Source organism: Trematomus bernacchii, unplaced genomic scaffold (assembly GCF_902827165.1).
Source record: "Trematomus bernacchii unplaced genomic scaffold, fTreBer1.1, whole genome shotgun sequence".
In the NCBI taxonomy this organism is placed as follows: domain Eukaryota; kingdom Metazoa; phylum Chordata; class Actinopteri; order Perciformes; family Nototheniidae; genus Trematomus; species Trematomus bernacchii.
The window spans coordinates 201,810-224,633 of NW_022987528.1; the positions used below are offsets into that span (position 1 = coordinate 201,810).

The following is a 22,824-nucleotide window of genomic DNA, read 5'->3' on the forward strand; positions in this document are numbered from 1 at the left end:
TGATCTCTTTATGAATTATGAACCATTTTTGTAAACCTCCCATTTGCACTATGTATATCATATTTTTTATATATATCCTTGCTTACTTGAAGTAAACGGTTATTTGTGGGTTTTTTGAAAATGATTGAGTCTTCCTGCATTTTAATGTGTGAGTTTTTTATACCTCGGGACTGTGGGAAACAGTATTTCCATCTTTCTGTGTGTACAAACATATTTTTTGAGATTGACAATAAAGTTGACTTTGACTTTTGACTGACTAAAGCACTTTATAAATGAAACACAACTAAAGTTATGACTGATGAACAGTGTGGTTTACCTGTCAGCAAAGAAGCCAAAAGCAAAGCTGCCGGCGAGGAATCCCACGTTGACAAATGCCTGGTACATGTCCACATACCATGAGTCTGAACACACCAGGTCGAACTGAGAGGAAGAGAAGTTGCAAGGTTTCAATTCAGAAGACGCTGAACGTATGCCATGTGTACAATTATGTATTTAATTAAGTAGAACTGCATAATTTTAAGTGTATTGTTTTGTTAAAGTGATAGAAATCAACCTTATTTTGAAGCAGAGATGCATCAAAAGTCTCTCCTCACCTCTGTGACAAAGGACTTCCTGCCGCCATAGTCGTACTCCCAGCCATCCTTAAAGACAGAAACAAAACATTGCTTTGACTGCAGATAGCCAAAAGCACTTTACACATTACATTAAGAAATCAAGCATCTCTTTATCTCTTTAAACCCGACCCAATGCTCCTTGGCTGGTGTGAAAAAATGAACCTTTACTTTGCAAAGCCTTTTCATTTCTGCTTTGACCTCCTCTGTGCAATCCACTGACATACTTACTACTTCCCTGATGGCTCCCACAGGATTGTTGACATCCTCGTGGATTCATCTTCTTATTATAGACACATGCATTTCCAAACATTCAGTCTACCTATGTTGTAAATGTATTATCTCTTCGATTTACACACGGCATCTAGTGCACGTCTGTCCGTCCTGGGAGAGGGATCCCTCCTCTGTTGCTCTCCCTGAGGTTTCTCCCATGTTCCCCTTTAAACTGTGGGATTTCTCTGGAAGTGTTTCCTTGTACGATGTGAGGGTCTAAGGACAGAGGGTGTCGTATTGTCATACTGATATTCTGTACAAACTGTGAAGTCCACTGAGACAAATGTAACATTTGTGATATTGGGCTATATAAATAAACATTGATTGATTGATTGATTGATTGATTGATTGATTTTACTTCTCACAAGGCCAACAAAGTGATGAATGATTTGAACACATGAAAGCAATCAGGACACCTCTGCATGACTTCAGGGTCACAGGAGAAAACTCAACTTTTAAAAGAAATTAAACGATATCCTTGCAACCTGCTGCTTTAGAGGAAAAATGTGACACTTTGGTAAATACGCTTATTCACCTTCTGGCATAGTGTTACATGAGAAGATTGTGAAAGCCTCTTGTCTGTACGGTTAGAGTGCTGCAGGAACGAGTTATAAATCACAGATATTATTTTGCATTTTTTCATCTGGCTTTTTATCCAGGGTAATGCTTAACTCTAGGGTCGGTCAATAAAAAGGGATACTTTCTGCAGCTCTCTTTGTGCAGCCGCAGACATCCGCCTGGCAGCTTAGCTTAGTTTAGCACAACGACTGGAAACAGGCTGTTTTCAAGATACGTTTTGAGAGGTAGTTTAAAAGCTGTTTTCTGCAAGCCTCAGTTTGAGAGAGCAGGGAGATGAGGGGCCTTCATTACAATATGTCAAACTATTCCTTTAACTGTTTCCATTTCCTTTCATTAGAACAGGAATCAGTAAAAGTGCTTATCGATAACAGAAACATATCATATTTGTTGCTCTCATCTCACCAAAACATCTATAAATCACAGATTCTGTGCAAAATATGTGTACAACTGTCTATGCCCGAAGAGTTTTTAACCTAAGTTAGATTTTGTCCGCATTTGGGCGAGCTCGACTGATGCTGATATCATTGTCTTATCAGAAACGTGGCTAGATAAATCTATTTTGGCCTCTGACATCTACTTAAATGGTTATAGTGTATATCGTACCGACCGTCCTAAAAAAGGTGGTGGCATTGCCATTTATGTGAAAAATAAGTTTTGTGTAACCAAGATGGTTTCCAAATCTATTAGTAAACAACTAGAATTTTTAGCCTTAAATATTGAAGTAGCAAAGGGTCAACAGCTCATGGTGGTGGGCTGTTACAGACCCCCCTCAGCTGTCAAGGACTCTTTATCTTCATTGGCAAAACTTTTATCTCAACTTGACTACAAGGAAATAGTGCTGCTTGGTGATTTTAATTGGGACTGGTTAACTTCTGTGTCAGAGGATTTTAAAAACCTTTGTATCTCTCTGAATGTTACTCAGATTATTGACAGTCCTACTCGCCCCTAACATTAAGTCCCCAAATAAATCCTCCTTAATTGATCTCATTTTAACTAATGTTCCCCATAAATACTTATCTGTGGGAGTATTTGCAAATGATCTGAGTGATCACTGTGTTGTAGCCACAATTAGGGACACAAAAGTCCAAAAGGTTAAACCTCGCATTATCAGTAAGAGAGACAAAAAACATTTTGTGGAGCAGGGTTTTGTTCATGATCTGTTTGGGTTTGATTGGGGAAAAATCGATCTGTGTGCTGATGTAGAACTGCATGGTCTTATTTTTATCTTGGTTTTATGGAAATTATAGATAGACATGCACCCCTACGTACTTTTAGAGTAAAGGGACGAGACAATCCTTGGTTTTCTGCTGACTTATCTAGTCTCCTACATGAGAGAAACAAGGCCTGGGCAAAGGCTAGGAAATCTGGCTCAGAGGTAAAATGGCTACGCTTTAGGCAGCTCAGAAATAGCTTCACATCACAAATAAAAAGTGCTAAGTCTAAGTATTATCTGTCAGTTACCACAAAGAACCTGAATAATCCTGGAAAATTTTGGAAAGCCATAAAATCGATATCCACCGGTGAGATCCGTAATGAGCTACCTCCGTGCATTACCACAGCATCTGGCTCTATATCGGACAGGGCCACTATGTTAAATTGTTTTAATGAGCATTTTGTGTCCTGTGGCTCTCTGTTTGATTCTGTGACAAACTCTGCTTCTGTGAACACCACAGTCTGTGACTCTGAAAAACGTGTTTTGGAAAACCCTTTTAGTTTTACTCCTTTTACTGTTGATGTTGTTCGTGAAGCTTTAACCAAGTTAGATCCTAAGAAACCGGCCGGCCCGGACAACGTAGAACCTTTCTTTTTAAAGATAGCTGCAGATTTTATTGCTCCACCTCTCACTACTCTTTTTAACCTCTCCCTCAGCACAAACACAATTCCAAAATTGTGGAAGTCAGCGTATGTCCTGCCTTTGCTGAAAGGAGGGGAGGCAACTGTTTTAAATAATTATAGGCCCATCTCGAAATTGTCAGTTCTGGCTAAGGTTCTTGAACGCCTAGTGAGTGAACAGGTAAAGGAGTTTTTATGTACAAATGACATCCTGTCTAAACATCAGTCAGGCTTCAGAAAGCAACATAGCACCATCACTGCCACAATGAAAGTGGTGAATGATGTGGCGAGTATTTTAGATAATAAGCAGAGTTGTGCAGCTCTATTTATTGACCTTTCCAAAGCGTTTGACACCGTCGATCATCGCATCTTAAAGCAGAGGCTACTCAGTATTGGCTTATCCAGCCATGCAGTGGGGTGGTTTGTGAACTACCTCTCTGAAAGGTCCCAATGTGTTCATTTTGATGGGCTGTCTTCTGAGTGGTTAAACATTACTAATGGTGTTCCTCAAGGTTCTGTTTTAGGTCCACTTTTATTCTCCATCTACATCAATAGTTTAGGTGAAAATGTCGATGGAGCAACCTTACATTTTTATGCGGACGATACCGTTATGTACTGTGCACGTCCCTCCATTAAGGAGGCTGTTGTTGAATTGCAAGCTGCTTTTAACATTATTCAGACTCAGCTCTCAGCGCTTAAGCTTCTTTTAAATGTGGATAAAACCAAGGTAATGCTCTTTTCAAAAGCTAAAAAGACACCAGAGCCTGTTTTAGATATTTTAACTACGCAAGGAATAAAACTTGAAGTGGTTGCCTGTTACAAATACCTTGGTATCTGGCTTGATGATTGTCTCACTTTTAAATGTCATGTCAATAACCTGCTTAAAAAACTGAGGGTTAGGCTAGGTTTCTTCTACAGGAACAAGTCCTGTTTCTCGCTCGAGGCCAGAAAAAGGCTAGTCACTGTGACCTTTTTACCTGTGCTGGACTATGGTGATTTGATTTATATGAATGCACCTGCCAATTGCCTGGTCAAGTTAGATGCTGCGTATCACAGTGCACTGAGATTTGTGACAAACTGTAAAGCATTAACCCATCACTGTACCCTGTATGCAAGGGCTGGTCTGCCTTCACTAACTGCACGGAGGCTCAGTCACTGGTACATTTTTATATATAAAGCCATGTTAGGGAAACTTCCATCCTACATCTGCTCCCTGATCTCACGGCGAATTGTAAGTGGCTACTGCCTGAGATCGCATGCTGTGGTTTTATTAAATGTGCCAACTGCTAGGACTGTCTTAGGGAAGATAGCATTTAGATGCGCAGCTCCACTGTCCTGGAATAGTCTGCAATTAAAATGGAAACTGAGCAATCTGGTGCCACTAAATGTTTTTAAAGCTCGGTTGGATGCTACTCAATCGGAAGCTGTTGGTACCTGTGCATGTGGATAGTTATGTAAATTGTAATCCCTGTAATGCTAATGTATGATGTCCTTTTGTTGTTCTGTTTATGTTTTTAATGTTTCATGTGGAACCTACTTGAGCAGGTCTCCCTTGAAAAAGAGGTCAATGATCTCAATGGGATACAACCTGGATAAATAAAGGTTTGAAATGAAATGATCTGCTCCTAGCCGCCGACTCAGGTAGCCCAGCTGTCTTGGTGCTGTTAGACCTGACAGCTGCCTTTGACACTGTGGACCATAGCATCCTGCTGTCACGGCTTGAACAGTCCGCTGGCATCACAGGCTCTGCCCTTGCATGGTTCAGGTCCTACCTGACAGACCGTAGCCTCTCGGTGCAGCTAGGTGCCTTCTCCTCTGCCAAAGCCCCTCTTACCTGTGGGGTTCCCCAAGGCTCGATTCTGGGCCCCATCCTTTTTCTACTGTACATACTGCCCCTAGGTTCAATTCTCACAAAACATAATATTCCCTTCCACTGCTACGCCGACGATGTACAGATCTATCTGCCTCTCAAAGCAAATGTCACACACTCACTACAGCAGTTGATGGACTGCTTGGCAGAGATAAAATCCTGGCTGAGCAAAAGCGTTCTCAACCTCAACGAGAGCAAGACTGAGGTCATCTTTTTTGGACCGCAACCTCCAGCCTCTCCGGTTGATATTCTGGGCTGTCTCAAAAAAAACATCCTCCCCTCGGTCATGAACCTTGGAGTGACCTTCACTAGCACTTTTAAATTCGACAAGCAGGTCAGCACCGTAGTCAAATCCTGCTTTTTTAAAATAAGACTATTGGCCAAAACCAAGTCGTATTTATCTTTTAATGACTTAGAAAGGGTTATTAACGCCTTTGTAACCTCGAGACTGGACTATTGCAACGCTCTGTATGTGGGTATGGACCAGGCCTCAATTAAACACCTGCAGCTAGTCCAAAACGCAGCTGCACGTTTGCTGACTGGTCACAAAAAGCGTGATCACATCACCCCTATTCTGGCCTCACTACACTGGCTTCCAGTTCGGTTCAGAATTGATTTTAAAATCCTTTTATTTGTTTTTAAAGCACTAAATGGGCTGGCTCCGGCCTATATAGCTGAACTCCTCCAGCGCTACACCCCAGCCAGAGCTTTAAGGTCTGCTGACCAGCTGCTGCTGGTAGTGCCCAAGACCAGGCTCAAAACCCGAGGGCACCGAGCCTTCGCAGCAGCTGGCCCGAGGCTCTGGAACACTCTGCCCCTCCATGTGAGGTCGGCCCAGACCCTAGGGGTTTTTAAATCTACACTAAAAACACACTTCTTCTCTCTGGCCTTCTAGTTAGAGCGGAGCACGACTCCTGACTTTTCCTTGTGTTTTTATTTTTATTTTGTTTTTTATATATATCTGTTGTAATTTATTGTCGTTTATTGTGATTGTAGTAATGTGTTTTTATTACATGTACAGCACTTTGGCTCGACCAAAAATCGCTTTTAAATGTGCTTTATAAATAAAACTTGATTTGATTTGATATGCCCGAAGAGTCGACTTTTAACACTTTTTCAAATGTCCTTGTTTTACCTTATTATCATTATTTCAAATGTGCATATAAAGGGGACATTGACATATTTCTTGTCCATTCACGTTTTGTCTTTGGTCCTTGTGCCTTGCATGTTGTTGTTCTTTGTTGAGACAGATGTTAGTTTTTTTTTACCCAGCAGCCCCTCCACACGAGTCAATATTATCTTAATCTAAAACTTTCTAATAACTCTACTGCAAAAAACAGATGATCCAACAGATTATAATCTATCTCCGAGGACCAGAGGTGGGAAGTAGTGGAGTACAAATACTTTGTTACTGTACTCAAGTACACTTTACTCCACTACTTATTTTTCTGATGACTTTCTACTTCTTACATTTTGAACACAAATACCTGTACTTTCTACTTCTTACATGTTGAACACAAATACCTGTACTTTCTACTTCTTACATTTTGAACCCAAATACCTGTACTTTCTACTTCTCACATTTTCCAAACAGGCTGGTTCCTTTAGTTTGAATGTGTGTTTGGTGGCGTGATCATTATTATTTAGAGTCATTGCGTGCCTATTGATTTGAACACGATCCGTGTATCCATCATTTCCTGGTCTTCTCTAAAGAAGAGGGACCAATGAAAACGTTGTCATGTTGCCGTTGTTCAGCATGGAAACATTCATTAGCTAACAATGACATTATTGTTCTATTAATATAAAGGGAGGTCAGGTACTCTTTAAAACAGCTGCTAGTTATGGGTACTTTTTACTGAAGTACATTTCAAAGCCCTCTTTACTTTACTTGAGTAAAGAAGTTTAGTCAGTACTTCTACTTTTACCAGAGTATTTTTAAACACGAGTATCTGTACTTCTACTTGAGTAAAGGATGTGTGTACTTCTACTTGAGTACTCTCTGCCGAGGACTCACCTTGCAGGGAGTTGCTTTGCTGAGATTCAGGTACAGAGGATCACAGCTGAGAGTGGTTTTGTTCCAGTCCACCTCGTACCGCTCACAGCTGCTCTCAGATCTGTTCCCCAGACCCTCCGTCAGCCTGCGACTCTCCGCCAGGCTCCATCCACAGGCTTGCCTCCTCTCCACCACCGCGGGGTCTCTGCACCAGTGATCCGGGGTGAATCCCTGGAAGACGATGCCCACGTAGACCCCTGAGAGAGGCAGAGACAGCAGACAGAGCATGGCGAAGACGCGCTTCTGACAGCGGCCGAAAGTCCCAGCCTCCTCCAAGAGGTCATCAAAGGTCGCCATAGCTGCTGTGATCCAAGTTATAATCTTAAAAAATAAAGTTAATATAGGATCTCTGTGCAATGCCAGAAGTCTGATTAGCAGATTTAGACAGACCCAACACTCCTCCTCTGCTCAAAGTCCAGAAAAAAGCCTGTTGGACTTAATGCAGAGGAATATGTTACTGTTTAATAGAGCTAAACAGAGAACAAGTTACGCATTAAGTGATCCTGAACCGCGCCAAAACTAATTCAGTTTGTATTCTGTGAGTGTGCCTCCAGGCTTGCACAACAGATAGAAAATGTGCCTGATTATGTCACAAGACACAGCTGTTTCTACTCTTTTTTTTCTTTGGGGTAATTAAGCATTCGGATAGCATTCATTTAACTCTTCAAGTTCCTGTGTGAAGCATGATGGGAAAAAGTTAATTTGGTTACAATTTCTCTACAAACAAATACTTTTGAAATAAGAATCACATGGATGCATTTAATATGGTACATTTAAGCTGTTGCAGAGGACAACTAACTAACTAACTAACTAACTAACTAACTAACTAACTAACTAACTAACTAACTGACAAACTGACTTCTGATTATCTTAACAAACTGTTATCAATCATGGATAACCCCAATTATATATCATTATATGTATACAGTATATTATGAGCCTATATTCCTGCTACTGCAGTATTCTTGACCTTTTTAAAGAACATTTTAATTATCCAGAATTTTGTATATTGTATTATTGTTTATAGTTATATTTGTTTATACTATGTTTCATTTTCATTTTATTTTTAATTGTTCACTCTTTTCCACTCTTAAGTATTTGTATTTTAATGTTGAGCACACCAATAATTTCCCAATTTGGGATTAATAAAGTATATCTAGCTAAATAACTGTCAAACTAACTAACTGACTGACTAACTAATAAACTAACTGACTGACTAACTAATAAACTAACTGACTGACTAGCTAATAAACTAACTGACTGACTAACTAATAAACTAACTGACTGACTAGCTGACTAACTGACAAACTGACTGACTAACTAACAAAATGACTTTCTGACTAGCTAACTAACTGACTAACTTAATAACTGAGTAACTTAATAACTGACAAACTGACTAACTTAATAACTGACTGACTGACTAACTAACTGACAAATTAACTAACTAACTGACTGACTAGCTAACTAACTGACAAAATAAATAACTGACTTACTGATTGGCTAGCTAGCTAACTTACTAACTGACAAACTAAATAACTGACTCACTGATTGGCTAGCTAGCTAACTTACTAACTGACAAACTAACTGACGGATTGGCTAGCTAGCTAACTTACTAACTAACAAACTAACTGACTCACTGATTGGCTAGCTAGCTAACTTACTAACTGACAAACTAACTGACGGATTGGCTAGCTAGCTAACTTACTAACTAACAAACTAACTGACTCACGGATTGGCTAGCTAGCTGACTTACTAACTAACAAACTAACTGACTGATTGGCTAGCTAGCTAACTTACTAACTAACAAACTAACTGACGGATTGGCTAGCTAGCTAACTTACTAACTAACAAACTAACTGACTCACTGATTGGCTAGCTAACTAACTTACTAACTAACAAACTAACTGACTCACTGATTGGCTAGCTAACTGACTTACTAACTAACAAACTAACTGACTCACTGATTGGCTAGCTAACTGACAAACTAATGAACTAGTCGACTTCGTAACCAACTAACTAACTTACAAACCAACTAACTAACAAACTGATTAATTAACTGACTAACTCACTTACTGATTGACTTACTGTCTAACAAGTTGACTACTATTACTAACTTATTACCTAACTCACTTAAAAACTACAAACTAATCAAATAACTAACTTACTAACTAACCAACAAACTAAGTGACTAAACCAACCAAAGAAATACATGTCTGATGTTAGTTGATGCAGCAGAAGATAGAAACTGAAAACCAAAATGCTCAATGTGAGGTCAGAGGAAATGTTTAATACATGTTTTTTATAAACACTTTCCGCTCATGTTATGTTAATAGAAAGCTCTTTGATAATTTAATAAAAATAATAATTCATGGCATTAATTACAGCATTTTTCCAAGTGCTCAAAGCACTTTACATATATTAGACATGTAATACATCAATACTGTGGACAATCCCCACAGGAGCTTTTAGGGTGAAGTGCCTTGCTCATGGACACAACAACATGTTGATTGAACCTGTGATCATCACACTAAACCACAGTCGCCCCTAATAATAATAATAATGATAATAATTATAATAACATGATTAACGTCTCTCTTCACACACTTCAATCCAACGTCACTCGTCCCTGAGGCTTAAATCGTTTGTGTGTGATAATATTCAGAGGAAACTTTGACACAGCACAGTGAAATCCAAAAATCGAAGAGGTATCTAATAAATCCACGGGCAACAGATACACAACATAAATAAATACTTCTGTCAGTCACAGTTAAACCGTAGCTGTTTCTTTGTTGTTGGAGATGTATTCAGTGGGAAGCAGGTTGGTCCGCTGCTGGTTCCTCAGGGCGGCTTTCTCCATCCTCCTGAACACACACACACACACACACACATTATTTATGACAAAAAAACAACAATATAAATAGTTTCTGGTTGGTCCGGATCAACAGGACAATTTAAGACGTATGTAGAATCATAACAAACTATTTTATGACATAAATAACACTTTTAATTGAGAATAAAACCTCCAAAATGTTTCCATAACAAACATTTAGCCTTTGTTGCAGCCCCTGAACGAATGCATGTTATTGTGAAAACACCAAGGCATCTTCAACAATAGGTAAGAAACTGGATCCAGAATACTATAATATACATACACACAGATACAAAGCCTTTCAGACTTCTTTATTCACATGGATTATGCCTAAATGTGTCGTATAAAGATGGATATATTAAATAAACGGCTGCATTCTCACCTCTCTGGGTGCTCAATGTCGTCGATGGTGTCGGGCAGCAGCAGGCCTCTGGTCTCAGGAAGCAGCAAAACCAGACCCCCCGCCACGAAGGCAAGAGACCCTGCACAACACAGACATCATTATAAGTGTTGGGAAAATACTGAAGGTACTCCTTCAATATCAGAGTCCACATGATAACAAAGGTATCCCAACTGTAGCTGTGTTCATGACAGGATGTATGATTACCTAGAAGAGCATCAGGACTGTTTGAGGCATATGATAGCTATGTGATTAACATGATGATTCAGCCTCTATGGAGATAGACATATGACAAGCATGATCATTTCTGACGTGGAGCTAATCTGAAGTAAACATTGAATACTGCTTTCTATTCCTCCATCTTGTGACTGTGTAACTCCCTCTCTTGGATATCAGCATGTGAAGGACACTGTTCAGGAACTAGTTGATGCTCTGTATGTGATGACTACTTCCATTCTGGAGAGGATCAGAAATACATGGATCCTGAGATTGAAGCTCAAGCCGGTGACGAGTGAGATTTTTCTAACCATAAGTGTCATAGTTTTTATCACTTTTATTCGTTTTTTATCGCTCATATTAATATAAAACCCACCGAAGATGAGGAGAGGCAGCTCCAGCCAGATGACGGCCAGCCTGTAGAGCAGGAAGGGAGCCACGATGCCTCCGACGTCACACAGAGTCGAGCAAACAGACACTCCAAAGTTCCTAGAGACAGAAGAGACAACCAGATCATTGGGTTTGGTTCAGTTAGAGATAATATGCACGTACAGTGTGTCTATTTTTAAAACACTGAGGGGGGAATTCACAGCTTTTGTGTCCACTAAACCTGAGCAAATATGTGGTGTATGCTCCAAATTCATTTACCTGAGGCTGTCAACAGTGGAAAATACATACTGTTAGCTAAATGAAAGAGATTATCTGTTCAATTTAGGGAGAATGTCACACTTACTGAGCATGCTAAAATATTCAGGTAATTAATATGGATGTACAGCAGCAACGTCTGGCGTTTAGCATGGAACATAGCGCATTTTACCTTGCTAACTTTTAGCATGGATCTTAAGCAGACTAACATGCTCACAGACTTTCACTACTATAGTTAAATCTGCGTACATCTGTAGGATAGAGTATCTGGTTGGCTTTGTTATCTATAGTCAAAATGAGCTTTTTTCAGATTTGTTTGCACTTTAGGTATTACATGTTACTTGTTAGATGCTTTTCTCCAAAGCGACTAACATACTCAATACTGTGGACAATCCCCACAGGAGCAATTTGGGGTGAAGTGTCTCAGGGACACAACGACATGCTGACTGCAGTGGGGTTTGAACCTGTGCCCCGCTGATCCTAACCCTATACTTTGTTCTGTCCCTATCAAATAAACCAATACAAAAGGCATTTTTGGAAATGTCTTTTGTATTGGTTAACCCTAACCCTAACCCCCTAACCCTAACCCTAACCCTAACCCTAACCCCCTAACCCTAACCCTAACCCTAACCCCCTAACCCTAACCCTAACCCTAACCCCCTAACCCTAACCATAACCCTAACCCTAACCCTAACCCTAACCCTAACCCATCCCTCCCAAACAACAATGTAGACTTTTAGAGTGTGGACAGTTTCTATATTTACCTGACAAACGTTGGGTAGAGCTCAGTGTTCACAAACACCACCATCTCAAAGGCCATGGTGATCCCCAGCCGACCGATGCAGGCCACCACCGTCTTGAACCAGAACATGCCTGCAAGCAAAGAGAGAGACAGAGAAACAGTCAAAGGAAGGCTTTCAGGGAACCAGGAAATGATACTCTGAGGACTTCTGATTGGCTCACTGTCAGGGATCATGGCGGTGATGAAACAAGCAGCTCCAGCCACGATGTTGGCGGAGGCGAAGGGGATGCGTCTGCCGATGCGTTCGATGGTGAAGAGGATGAGGAAGGCAGCGGGGAACTCCACCAGGCCGGAGATCACGAAGTCGATGTAGACGTTTCCTCCCAGAATCCCCAGCCTCATGATCAGACCCTGGTACACCACAGCACTGGTGAACCTGCGGGAGACAGGGAACATTTCTGTTTGTTATTTTCCGAAGTTCTGTTCAAAATGAGATAAACTCACTGAAACTGTTACTTTAGATGAAAATAAGGAGCCCCTCCCCACGCCCCTCTGAGAGAGATTTGGTTAAAAATAACACAATGGGGGGGGGGGGGGGGGTTACCTTGGTTGGTGATTGGCTAATGGTTACACAAGCCAAGAAATCGTTATGACATCACAAAGTGGCCAAAATCTGATCAGCTCATTTTCAGACAGGTTTTTATATAAATGGATCAGGACAAAAGAGAGAGAATCTTTTTTCCTGAAGCTTTCAGAGTCTCTTTCCACAGAGGGGACACATGTTGATGTAGAAGAGACATGAAGAAGAGGGGACACATGAAGAAGAGGGGACACATGCTGATGTAGAAGAGACATGAAGAAGAGGGGACACATGCTGATGTAGAAGAGACATGAAGAAGAGGGGACACATGCTGATGTAGAAGAGACATGAAGAAGAGGGGACACATGTTGATGTAGAAGAGACATGAAGAAGAGGGGACACATGTTGATGTAGAAGAGACATGAAGAAGAGGGGACACATGTTGATGTAGAAGAGACATGAAGAAGAGGGGACACATGTTTGATGTAGAAGAGACATGAAGAAGAAGGGGACACATGTTGATGTAGAAGAGACATGAAGAAGAGGGGACACATGTTGATGTAGAAGAGACATGAAGAAGAGGGGACACATGTTGATGTAGAAGAGACATGAAGAAGAGGGGACACATGTTGATGTAGAAGAGACATGAAGAAGAGGGGACACATGTTGATGTAGAAGAGACATGAAGAAGAGGGGACACATGTTGATGTAGAAGAGACATGAAGAAGAGGGGACACATGTTGATGTAGAAGAGACATGAAGAAGAGGGGACACATGTTGATGTAGAAGAGACATGAAGAAGAGGGGACACATGTTGATGTAGAAGAGACATGAAGAAGAGGGGACACATGTTGATGTAGAAGAGACATGAAGAAGAGGGGACACATGATTGATGTAGAAGAGACATGAAGAAGAGGGGACACATGTTGATGTAGAAAGAGACCATGAAGAAGAGGGGACACATGTTGATGTAGAAGAGACATGAAGAAGAGGGGACACATGTTGATGTAGAAGAGACATGAAGAAGAGGGGGACACATGTTGATGTAGAAGAGACATGAAGAAGAGGGGACACATGTTGATGTAGAAGAGACATGAAGAAGAGGGGACACATGTTGATGTAGAAGAGACATGAAGAAGAGGGGACACATGTTGATGTAGAAGAGACATGAAGAAGAGGGGACACATGTTGATGTAGAAGAGACATGAAGAAGAGGGGACACATGTTGATGTAGAAGAGACATGAAGAAGAGGGGACACATGTTGATGTAGAAGAGACATGAGGAAGAGGGGACACATGTTGATGTAGAAGAGACATGAGGAAGAGGGGACACATGTTGATGTAGAAGAGACATGAAGAAGAGGGGACACATGTTGATGTAGAAGAGACATGAAGAAGAGGGGACACATGTTGATGTAGAAGAGACATGGAGAAGTGGATTTTGCATAACAGGTGACCTTTAACATTAACACTGCAGCTTGTTAAGGTGTCTGTAAAGTAAAGCAATTATTTAACCTCTGTACATTTTATGTTACACCACTAGTTTAGGATTTCATGTTGTTAGATTAATCTAATCTCACACCTACAATCCAATCTTAAAACCCACAGCTGTTAACGAACATAATGAGCTTTCAAGAAGTAAAATAAGATTTCATTTTGACTGCTCTACTAAGTTAGCACTTTTTACTAAGTACATCACTGAAGAATGTCTTACTTTAATTGACCACATTTACCATCAACACTGATTGAACATCCACGTAAAAGGTGTCAAATGTTCCTTTCAAGTCATTTGTTTCAGACAGAAAGGCACCCTGGGAGTTGTAGTCATCTACTCTAATCTCAGTGAAAATGTCATAAAACATAAACATTGTAATTTTTAGCTACAATCACATTCTTACTCACCAGTTGAAGCTGAGGATGAGAGTGTGTTTTCTCATTTTTGGAGTTCTGATCAGGTCCATGAAGGAGGCGGTGCGGGATTCTGCGTTATCATCCGTCAGAGTCTGCAGAAGTGAACATTACAATATACATGATGTTAGGATGATGCAACATTTCAAATACTTAACAATTCATATAAACAAAGCGCTGACTCTGCAATGCAGTGGATGGGTGTGTGCAAAATGTTTCAATATTGTGCTCGCTTTTGAAAAATGTAAGAAAGCGGTGTTAAAAGCAGGAAATGCAGTTTTTTTTCTTTTCCTAAACTATATTTTACCAGATGCATTTTGTTTGTTTTTTAAAATCCTTTCTAACCCAGCAGTACCTCGATATTCTTGGACAGCTTCTTCTTGTTCTCTTTGGCCATGGCCTGCGTGATCTTCACAGCTTTGGCATTCTGTTTCTGAGAGAGAAGCCATCGGGGAGACTCTGGGATCAACCTGCAGATACAAAACTCTCATCAAGCAAACACAACAATGTTTGTATTGTTGCCTGCAAATATACAAGGTTGTAACATACTGCAAGGTCCAATGGGACATCAAACTTTAAAAACTGAATTCATCATACCAATGAATTATGTACACCAAAAGCAGAAAACTAAAAGTGTTGAAGCTGCAAGAATGAATCTCTGTGCTAAGTAAGCTTCAAAGGTCAAAATAAAGCCTTTATATGAACCCTGCTATTGGACATGATGAGTGTTAGATGCTAAATGAGTCCATTCATAGTTCACAATGCACTATAGTGTGGTTGTAAGTCGACGTAACATCGTTTTAAAGCGGCGTACATGTTTCAATTTCTTTGGGCTTCAATAGAAATGAATTTGGGAATTAATGTATACCTGAGTATTAATAATGTATCCATTCTTTTATTTGTAATATTATTATTATTATTATTTCATGTGATCAAAGCTACAGTGTAGATATGCAGTGTTAATTTTGGCAGCTATTTTTGATTTAGTCTTTAGACGAAAATGGTTATTAGTCACATTTTAGTCCTTTTTATCCTTCATAGTTTTAGTCTAGTTTTAGTCGATGAAAAATTACATTTTAGTCAACTTTTAGTCAAAATGTTTTCTCTCTTTAAACTAATTCAGTTAGACAAATACGGGAATCTGAAATTGTAATCAAGGTGACAGCATCAAGTGTTGAAATTCGTAAGGCAACATTTCACTCTCTTAACACTTTACTTGTGTAATATCTAGGCATGGGTATCGTTAAGGTTTTTAACGGTACTACTACTTTTTAAAATCTGTGTGCACGCCACTGCAGCGTGTCTGTTAGGCCCCGCCCCCCGCACACAGAGAGACACAGGGGGGGAGTTAGGCCCCGCCCCCCGCACACAGAGAGGCCCCGCCCCCCGCACACAGAGAGGCCCCGCCCCCGCACACAGAGAGGCCCCGCCCCCCGCACACAGAGAGACAGAGAGGCCCCGCCCCCCGCACACAGAGAGACCCCGCCCCCCGCACACAGAGAGGCCCCGCCCCCCGCACACAGAGAGGCCCCGCCCCCCGCACAGAGAGGCCCCGCCCCCCGCACAGAGAGACAGAGAGGCCCCGCCCCCCGCACACAGAGAGGCCCCGCCCCCCGCACACAGAGAGACACAGGGAGAGAGTTAGGCCCCGCCCCCCGCACACAGGGAGAGAGTTAGGCCCCGTCCCCGCACACAGAGAGGCCCCGCCCCCACACACAGAGAGACAGAGAGGCCCCGCCCCCCCGCACACAGAGAGGCCCCGCCCCCCCGCACACAGAGAGACAGAGAGGCCCCGCCCCCGCACACAGAGAGACAGAGAGGCCCCGCCCCCCGCACACAGAGAGACAGAGAGGCCCCGCCCCCGCACACAGAGAGACAGAGAGGCCCCGCCCCCCGCACACAGAGAGACAGAGAGGCCCCGCCCCCGCACACAGAGAGACACAGGGAGATCGCTCTTCTGGAGTGAAGAGAGCGGAAATAATGATATTTCAAGTTAGAAGCGTAAGATGCATTTTGACAGACAAGACGGACACTTGGGGGAAAATATGCTGCATTTTGAATGTCCGATAGTCCACCATTAACACTTAAGTCCCGTCCCGTCTCGTCAACGAAAACTAAATATACATTTCGTCATGGTTTTCGTTATCAATAATCTATTTTTAGCTCATCATCGTCTCGTCTTAGTCGTGTAAAAAAGGTCGTTGATGAACATTTTTCGTCATAGTTTTCGTTGACGAAATGAACACTGTAGTTATGAAAATGAAAATCTCATGTCACAGGCTCCTCCCACAGTGCAACACAATAAAACAGATCAAATAGTGCAAGGAGAGTCTAGATACAAGTAAATGGAATATGATATTAGATAAATAATGTGTAAGTTGCAAACAGATGAATGTAATGGATGTTCTTTCTAAAGTTCAGGTGTTTAACGGTCTGATGGCCTGTGGGATGAAACTGAGAACCGGTTCCCTCCATGTTTAAAGCATTAAATTGTGTTTTCTCACCAGTAGTATGAGAGGAAGATGAAGTAAGGGGCGGTGATGGCGACCTGCAGCCAGCGCCAGTCAGAGATGAAGTATGCGAGCAGAGGGAGGATGAGGATGCCGACGCTGAAGAACATCTGGTACAGGACCCCCACTGTGCGTCTGTACTCCACCCCCACCAGCTCCGTGACTGAGAGGATAACAATAACAACGTGTTTTGATAATAATAATAATAATAAAGCTGGTTGTTAGAGCCAGTATTTTTGTTTTTATAAGAAAGGCCAACTAATTGTGACGTCTGTAGTCAACCTGTTCTCCTCTTGAGCATTCTGCTTTGATTCTGCAATGCTTTGGACGGGGTGTACGTACAAAATAAATACAAATGTGTCTGCTTTTTTACGGAATATTAGATACTTTACTAACACTATGAAAGACTACAATTCCCACGGCGCCTCCTCTAAAGTGACGGACGTTCAATTACCCTTTAAGTTATCGAGTTATATAAGCCTTATCAAGACAGAAAGAAAAGTTGTTTGTAGAGATGTCCCGATCCGATCACGTGATCGGGGATCGGAGCCGATCACGTGATTTTCAAAAGATCGGAATCGGGAGAAAAAAAATCGGGGATCGGGAATTTATTTTTTTTATTTTTATTTTTTTTAATAATTTTTTTAAATAATTTTATTTAATGTTACAAAACAAAAATGACCATGTTCACGTCTTAAAGTCATCCTGAGGCCTTAGTTTTGGTTTAAAATTACACAACATCATGTATGTGTTGCTTCTTTTGGGCTTGTTTTCATAGACCTGGTTGCTTATTTCTCTCAAATCTGGCAACAGAGTGGGCGCAGTGTCTAATAGTAGCAGTAAGCTAACAAGAGGCTACGTTCAGCTGGTGCCTCGGGAGTCGGGACAGAGAAAATGTCAGGAGTTTGGAAGTATTATAAAATTGAAAGCGAAGGCAGTGTAACAGCCAGATGCAATGTTTGCAAGGCGGAGGTTCCGCGTGGTGGAAAGAACAGAGCTACGTTCAACACGACCAATCTAATACAAACACCACCAACAACAACACGACGAGTACACAGCGGCCACTCAGGTAAAGGCACTGAAACAACCAACACTTTCAGAGACTTTTAAAAGGAAAAAGAAGCTGCCCCAGAACAGTGAAAAGGCCAACAAAAGAACAGCCAAGATAGCTGAATTCATCGCGTTGGATGACCAGCCGTTATCTGTTACCTTTTTTTCCTCTTAATGCATTGCATAAAGATCGGATCGGGAAAAATCGGTATTGGCAGATTGTCAAAATCAAATGATCGGAATCGGATCGGGAGCAAAAAAAGCTGATCGGGACATCCCTAGTTGTTTGTTATTTTATTTGAGTTTAGCCTATTTGTTTTGACTATTGCAAAGGCCTCTTTTCTCCGTTGCACGTGTCAAAGTTTGTTATTTATCGTATAATATCATCCAAACTAGGGATGGGAACGATTAATCGAATATTCAAAATGATTCAGGTATTCGAATATGAGTTATGAATATTTGTATTATTCTTTTTGGGAGGGGTGCCTAAGTTGATTACATATGATCAAATGGAATAATTCAATGTATAAGACAGTGCCATAGCTAAGTGTGTTAGGTCTAAAGGTGTGTGTTGCTCCGCTCACCGGTCCCTCACAGCGGGCAGAGCTGCAGGTGCTGATCTCTCTCTCTCTCTCGTCCGGTTATACTTCACTCACGTTTATGTCCAAATCCATCAGATCTAGCTAGTTCTAGCTAATGACATGGCTGCTGCCCCTCGCTACACGCAGATCACGCAGACTCAAACCTCATCTTATGCCCAAATTCCAGCTGAGAGGGTCTTCTCTACAGCTGGCCTGATTGTGAATCGTCTCCGCACCCGCCTCTCCCCTGAGTAGACATGCTCATATTCTTAAACAAGAATGAGTATTGAATAGCTGCATTCTGTGCATAGGCCCCTGTTACAGGTTGTTGATCTCTGTTGTGATAGGGTTACGTTACCCTAACCCGTTATGTTGTTCGTGTATGATCCCTCTTTCATTTAAAAACCAAGTTATGTTTTAAGCATGAAAGCTGTCGGCCTATAGCTGTCAACTGTTCAAACTGTGATCACCAGTTCAATACATTTGACTAATTCGACTTGGTTTCTATACTTATTTGAACATGTAAAAAATATCTGTCTAAGGCGTCTAGTGGCTTGATAGAAAAACAAGGAAGGAAGCCACGACACTGGTGTTTGTAGTCCCAGCTGTGGGGTCAAAGGTCGCTCTTACGCAGCACGTATCCGGCCACCCAGCCTCCTTTCACTCCGAAGCCGTACAGCGTCCTGAAGACCAGTAACGTCACGTAGTTCGGAGCCACGGCCACCATGATCCCCGTGACCGCGTTCAGCACGTTGGACATCAGGAAGCTGATCTTCCTGCCGAACCTGAGGAAGTAATAGAGAAACGAGAGACGGAAATAATGCTTTAGAAAACAGGTTTATGGAGCAGCAATGTATGAGTAGATAGCTTTTTCCACACTCATGTAAAAGATCACCTGTTTTCCTCTTTAGGATTTTGCTTTGATTCTGCAATGCATTGGAATTGCACGTCAGATACTTTACTAATCATTTCTCAGATATTTTAGGAATGTATGAAACAATGAAGACACAGTAAGAACAACGCGGTATTACTTATATCCAACAGAGTCATAGTCATTTGACTGAACCAATATTGACTAATATTAAGCTCACCTGTCGGCCAGGTAGCCAATAGCAATGCTCCCCACCAGGAAGCCCACGTTGAGCGCAGCCTGGAACAAATCCACCAACCATCCATCTGCACACACCAGGTCAAACTAACACACACACACACACACACACACACACACCACACACACACACACACACACACACACACACACACACACACACACACCCACACACACACACACACACACACACACAACACACACACACACACACACACACACACACACACACACACCACACACACACACACACACACAGGTTAGTCATGAATGGATTTCACTCTTTAAAAAAAATCTCATGCTGGTGGCTATTTTTGTTAAATCTCATATATTCATTTTAAATAAATGTGTATTTCTGCACCAAACATGCACGACACAACTTGAGTTGTAAGAAGACAATTATATTAGCATTGTTTCTTCCTTTGTTACTAACCTCAGTAACAAAGGACTGTCTCCCCTCGTAGTCGTACTCCCAGCCGTCCTTGCAGGCAGCCGTTGTTGGGATTCTGCTGAGGTCCAGCTCCTCTGAATCACAGCTGAGAGCCGTGGAGTTCCAGTCCACCTCGTACCGCTCACAGCTGCTCTCAGATCCGTTCCCCTGAGGCACCGTCAGCCTGCGAGCCTCCGTCAGGCTCCATCCACACGTCTGCCTCCTCTCCACCACCGCGGGGTCTCTGCACCAGTGATCCGGGGTGAATCCCTGGAAGACGATGCCCACGTAGACCCCGGCCCAGGGCATGGACACCAAGCAAAACAGGGCGAAGATCCGCTTCTGACAGCGGCCCAAACTTCCCCGCTTCCTCCAAGATGTCATCAAAAGTGGTCATGGCTAAAGAAAGCTCTTTAAAAACAGCTCACAAGTAATTTAAAAGACAGTGTGTGCAGCCTTGATAGTGAGCTCTGAGCATCTCTCTACTGAGGTACCGCTGACATGTCTCTGCTTTGGGTTTTTAAACAGGACAAGCGGGAGCAAAGGTCCTCAGAAAGACGTTGTTGCTTACGGGGATAAAGGTGGAACATTAAAACGATCAGCTTTCTAAGACGTCAGAACAAGTGTGTCATTTTAATGTGTAACACAGGAGTCAGAAACATACAGTAAATGCACCAACAAGGGCCTCCCTGGACCGCTGGGCTTTGCGTCTCGCAAGTTAGTGATGCTGTTAATCAGTGAACATTTAAAGATGTCTCTGTTGGGATCGAGTTCATGTCACTGTGCACTTGGGGGGGGGGGGGGGTCTGATGAAAGGCTACTTGTTTTACATGTTTTCTGTGGACGTCAGAGTTGTCTTTGAGTCGTTTGAGCCTTGGACGTCTATTTAAAAAGTTAATATATTGGACAACATTCATGTCATTCAAACACATCTAGCAGCAAGTCCTCAAAACAGGCTTTAGTTTTTGAGATTTGACTTGAACTCATTTTGATAAGACTTGATCTGGACATGTTGAATGAAACAAAATTGGACTTGTATTGACATGTTTTAACTTATTTTTGACTTGATTTGGACTCTTGGTTGTTCTTTAGAACTACCCCTGAAAAAGAGCCAAATTGGACCAGGCCGAATATAGGAAAGGTGACAAAAAAGCCCATAACTTGAGAATGATCACTCTTTTCCTCTTTAGATTTGCTGAGGTATGAACCAGGTGGCTGTCCTACATCACCAAATAGTCAGACAATTATTTAACTAAAGAAATACTGAATTATAGTCCTGTAAACTTAGCTTTAGTTTAGACGGAAATTGTACTTTTTGGTGATAAGAACATGGGACTCCATCACTTTTCTCTCATTTATCAGAAAAACAGAAATCCCTAAAAAAATATACCATTACTGAATTGTCTAGGGTGCTATTGAACACTAGCCAGTAGTTGTATGGAAATATCTGGTACATTTCTATTGCAAATGAGATTTCTTTAGACATAGGCCTACCTCTTCTCTGATACAGTCACATTCCGAGTGGGGGTAAGTGGCATAACAGCCTATAAGTTAAGCATGCTCACTCTGATGGTCATCATATTTGGAGAGGGAAATACCAGGTGGCTGAACTACATCACCAAATAGTCAGAATAAGAGTAACCCAATAAAATAAAGTGTATTAGTTCTAAATGGCAAGCCTCTAAAACATAGGTGTAAATAGTACAGGTTTTATTGAAACTGGAACCTTAAATCAAAGTACAGTATACAAATCATCAAATAATTCTGTGAGAGGGTCAAGTATATAGATACTAGAAACGTTAGGGGACACATTTGGACATTCTGCACAGCAGGTGCAGAGCTCCGTACAGGGAAGGCCAACAGAGAGGCCTGGAACCTTCCACTCTCTCCACACTTTGCATCTTTGCAAAACAAGACTGTATAACTCCATAACAAGGGTTTGGGTTCGGGCTGGGACACCATATCGCTGTCTGAAACATTGCTCTGTTGCTCAACATGTTGTTGAAATGCATCCTCTGTTGGCGGCAGATTTTCCGAGGCTGCATCTGTTGTTGATTGCAACAAGTTTGTGCACATCAGTCCATTTTCCTTTTTCCATTTTCCATATAGCAGAAGGGGAGGAGGTGAAGAGCAGGAGTCAGCAGTTTGACATCACAGTACAGTGATCCGGAGGAGGCAGACACAAGGATGGTGCTCCATGCCATACATCTTGCAGAGTCATATTCCCGCATCATTGTGAGGTCTGATGACACAGATGTGGAAGTACTGCTCATATATTATGCAAACATGTTTGGTTCATCTCTAGTGTACATGCATGCAGGCCATGGAATGAGAGAGATATGTCCCCATCAACACCATATGTGAGGCAATTGGAAAAGACATGTCTAACTGTCTACCAGCATGTCATGCACTCACTGGCTGTGGCACAACAAGTAGTTTGGACAGAATAGGAAAGACAACAGCATTCACCAAACTCAAGACCCATCTCAGCGAGCTCAACGATCTGGCCCATTTTGGACTCTCTGCCAGCTTGGAAGAGTCTTTTTCAGCTTATGGGAGGCTGTGG

General features: G+C 41.8%; 1 protein-coding gene and 1 pseudogene across 1 annotated transcript in view; both read right to left on the minus strand.

Moving 5' to 3' along the window:
• LOC117475149 (solute carrier family 22 member 2-like) overlaps nucleotides 1-7,733 on the minus strand; it is a 19,286-nt gene extending 11,553 nt beyond the window's left edge. Inside the window, exons 1-3 of the mRNA XM_034121295.1 lie at nucleotides 7,181-7,733; nucleotides 594-641; nucleotides 317-420 (exon numbers count right to left, since the gene is read on the minus strand). Of these exons, the coding sequence (XP_033977186.1) occupies nucleotides 317-420; nucleotides 594-641; nucleotides 7,181-7,516 (488 nt within the window). The 5' untranslated portion in view covers nucleotides 7,517-7,733. The remainder of the gene's footprint in view (nucleotides 1-316; nucleotides 421-593; nucleotides 642-7,180) is intronic.
• A 1,753-nt stretch (nucleotides 7,734-9,486) lies between these two features.
• LOC117475143 lies at nucleotides 9,487-20,804 on the minus strand (annotated as a pseudogene).
• Nucleotides 20,805-22,824: the final 2,020 nt, after the last annotated feature.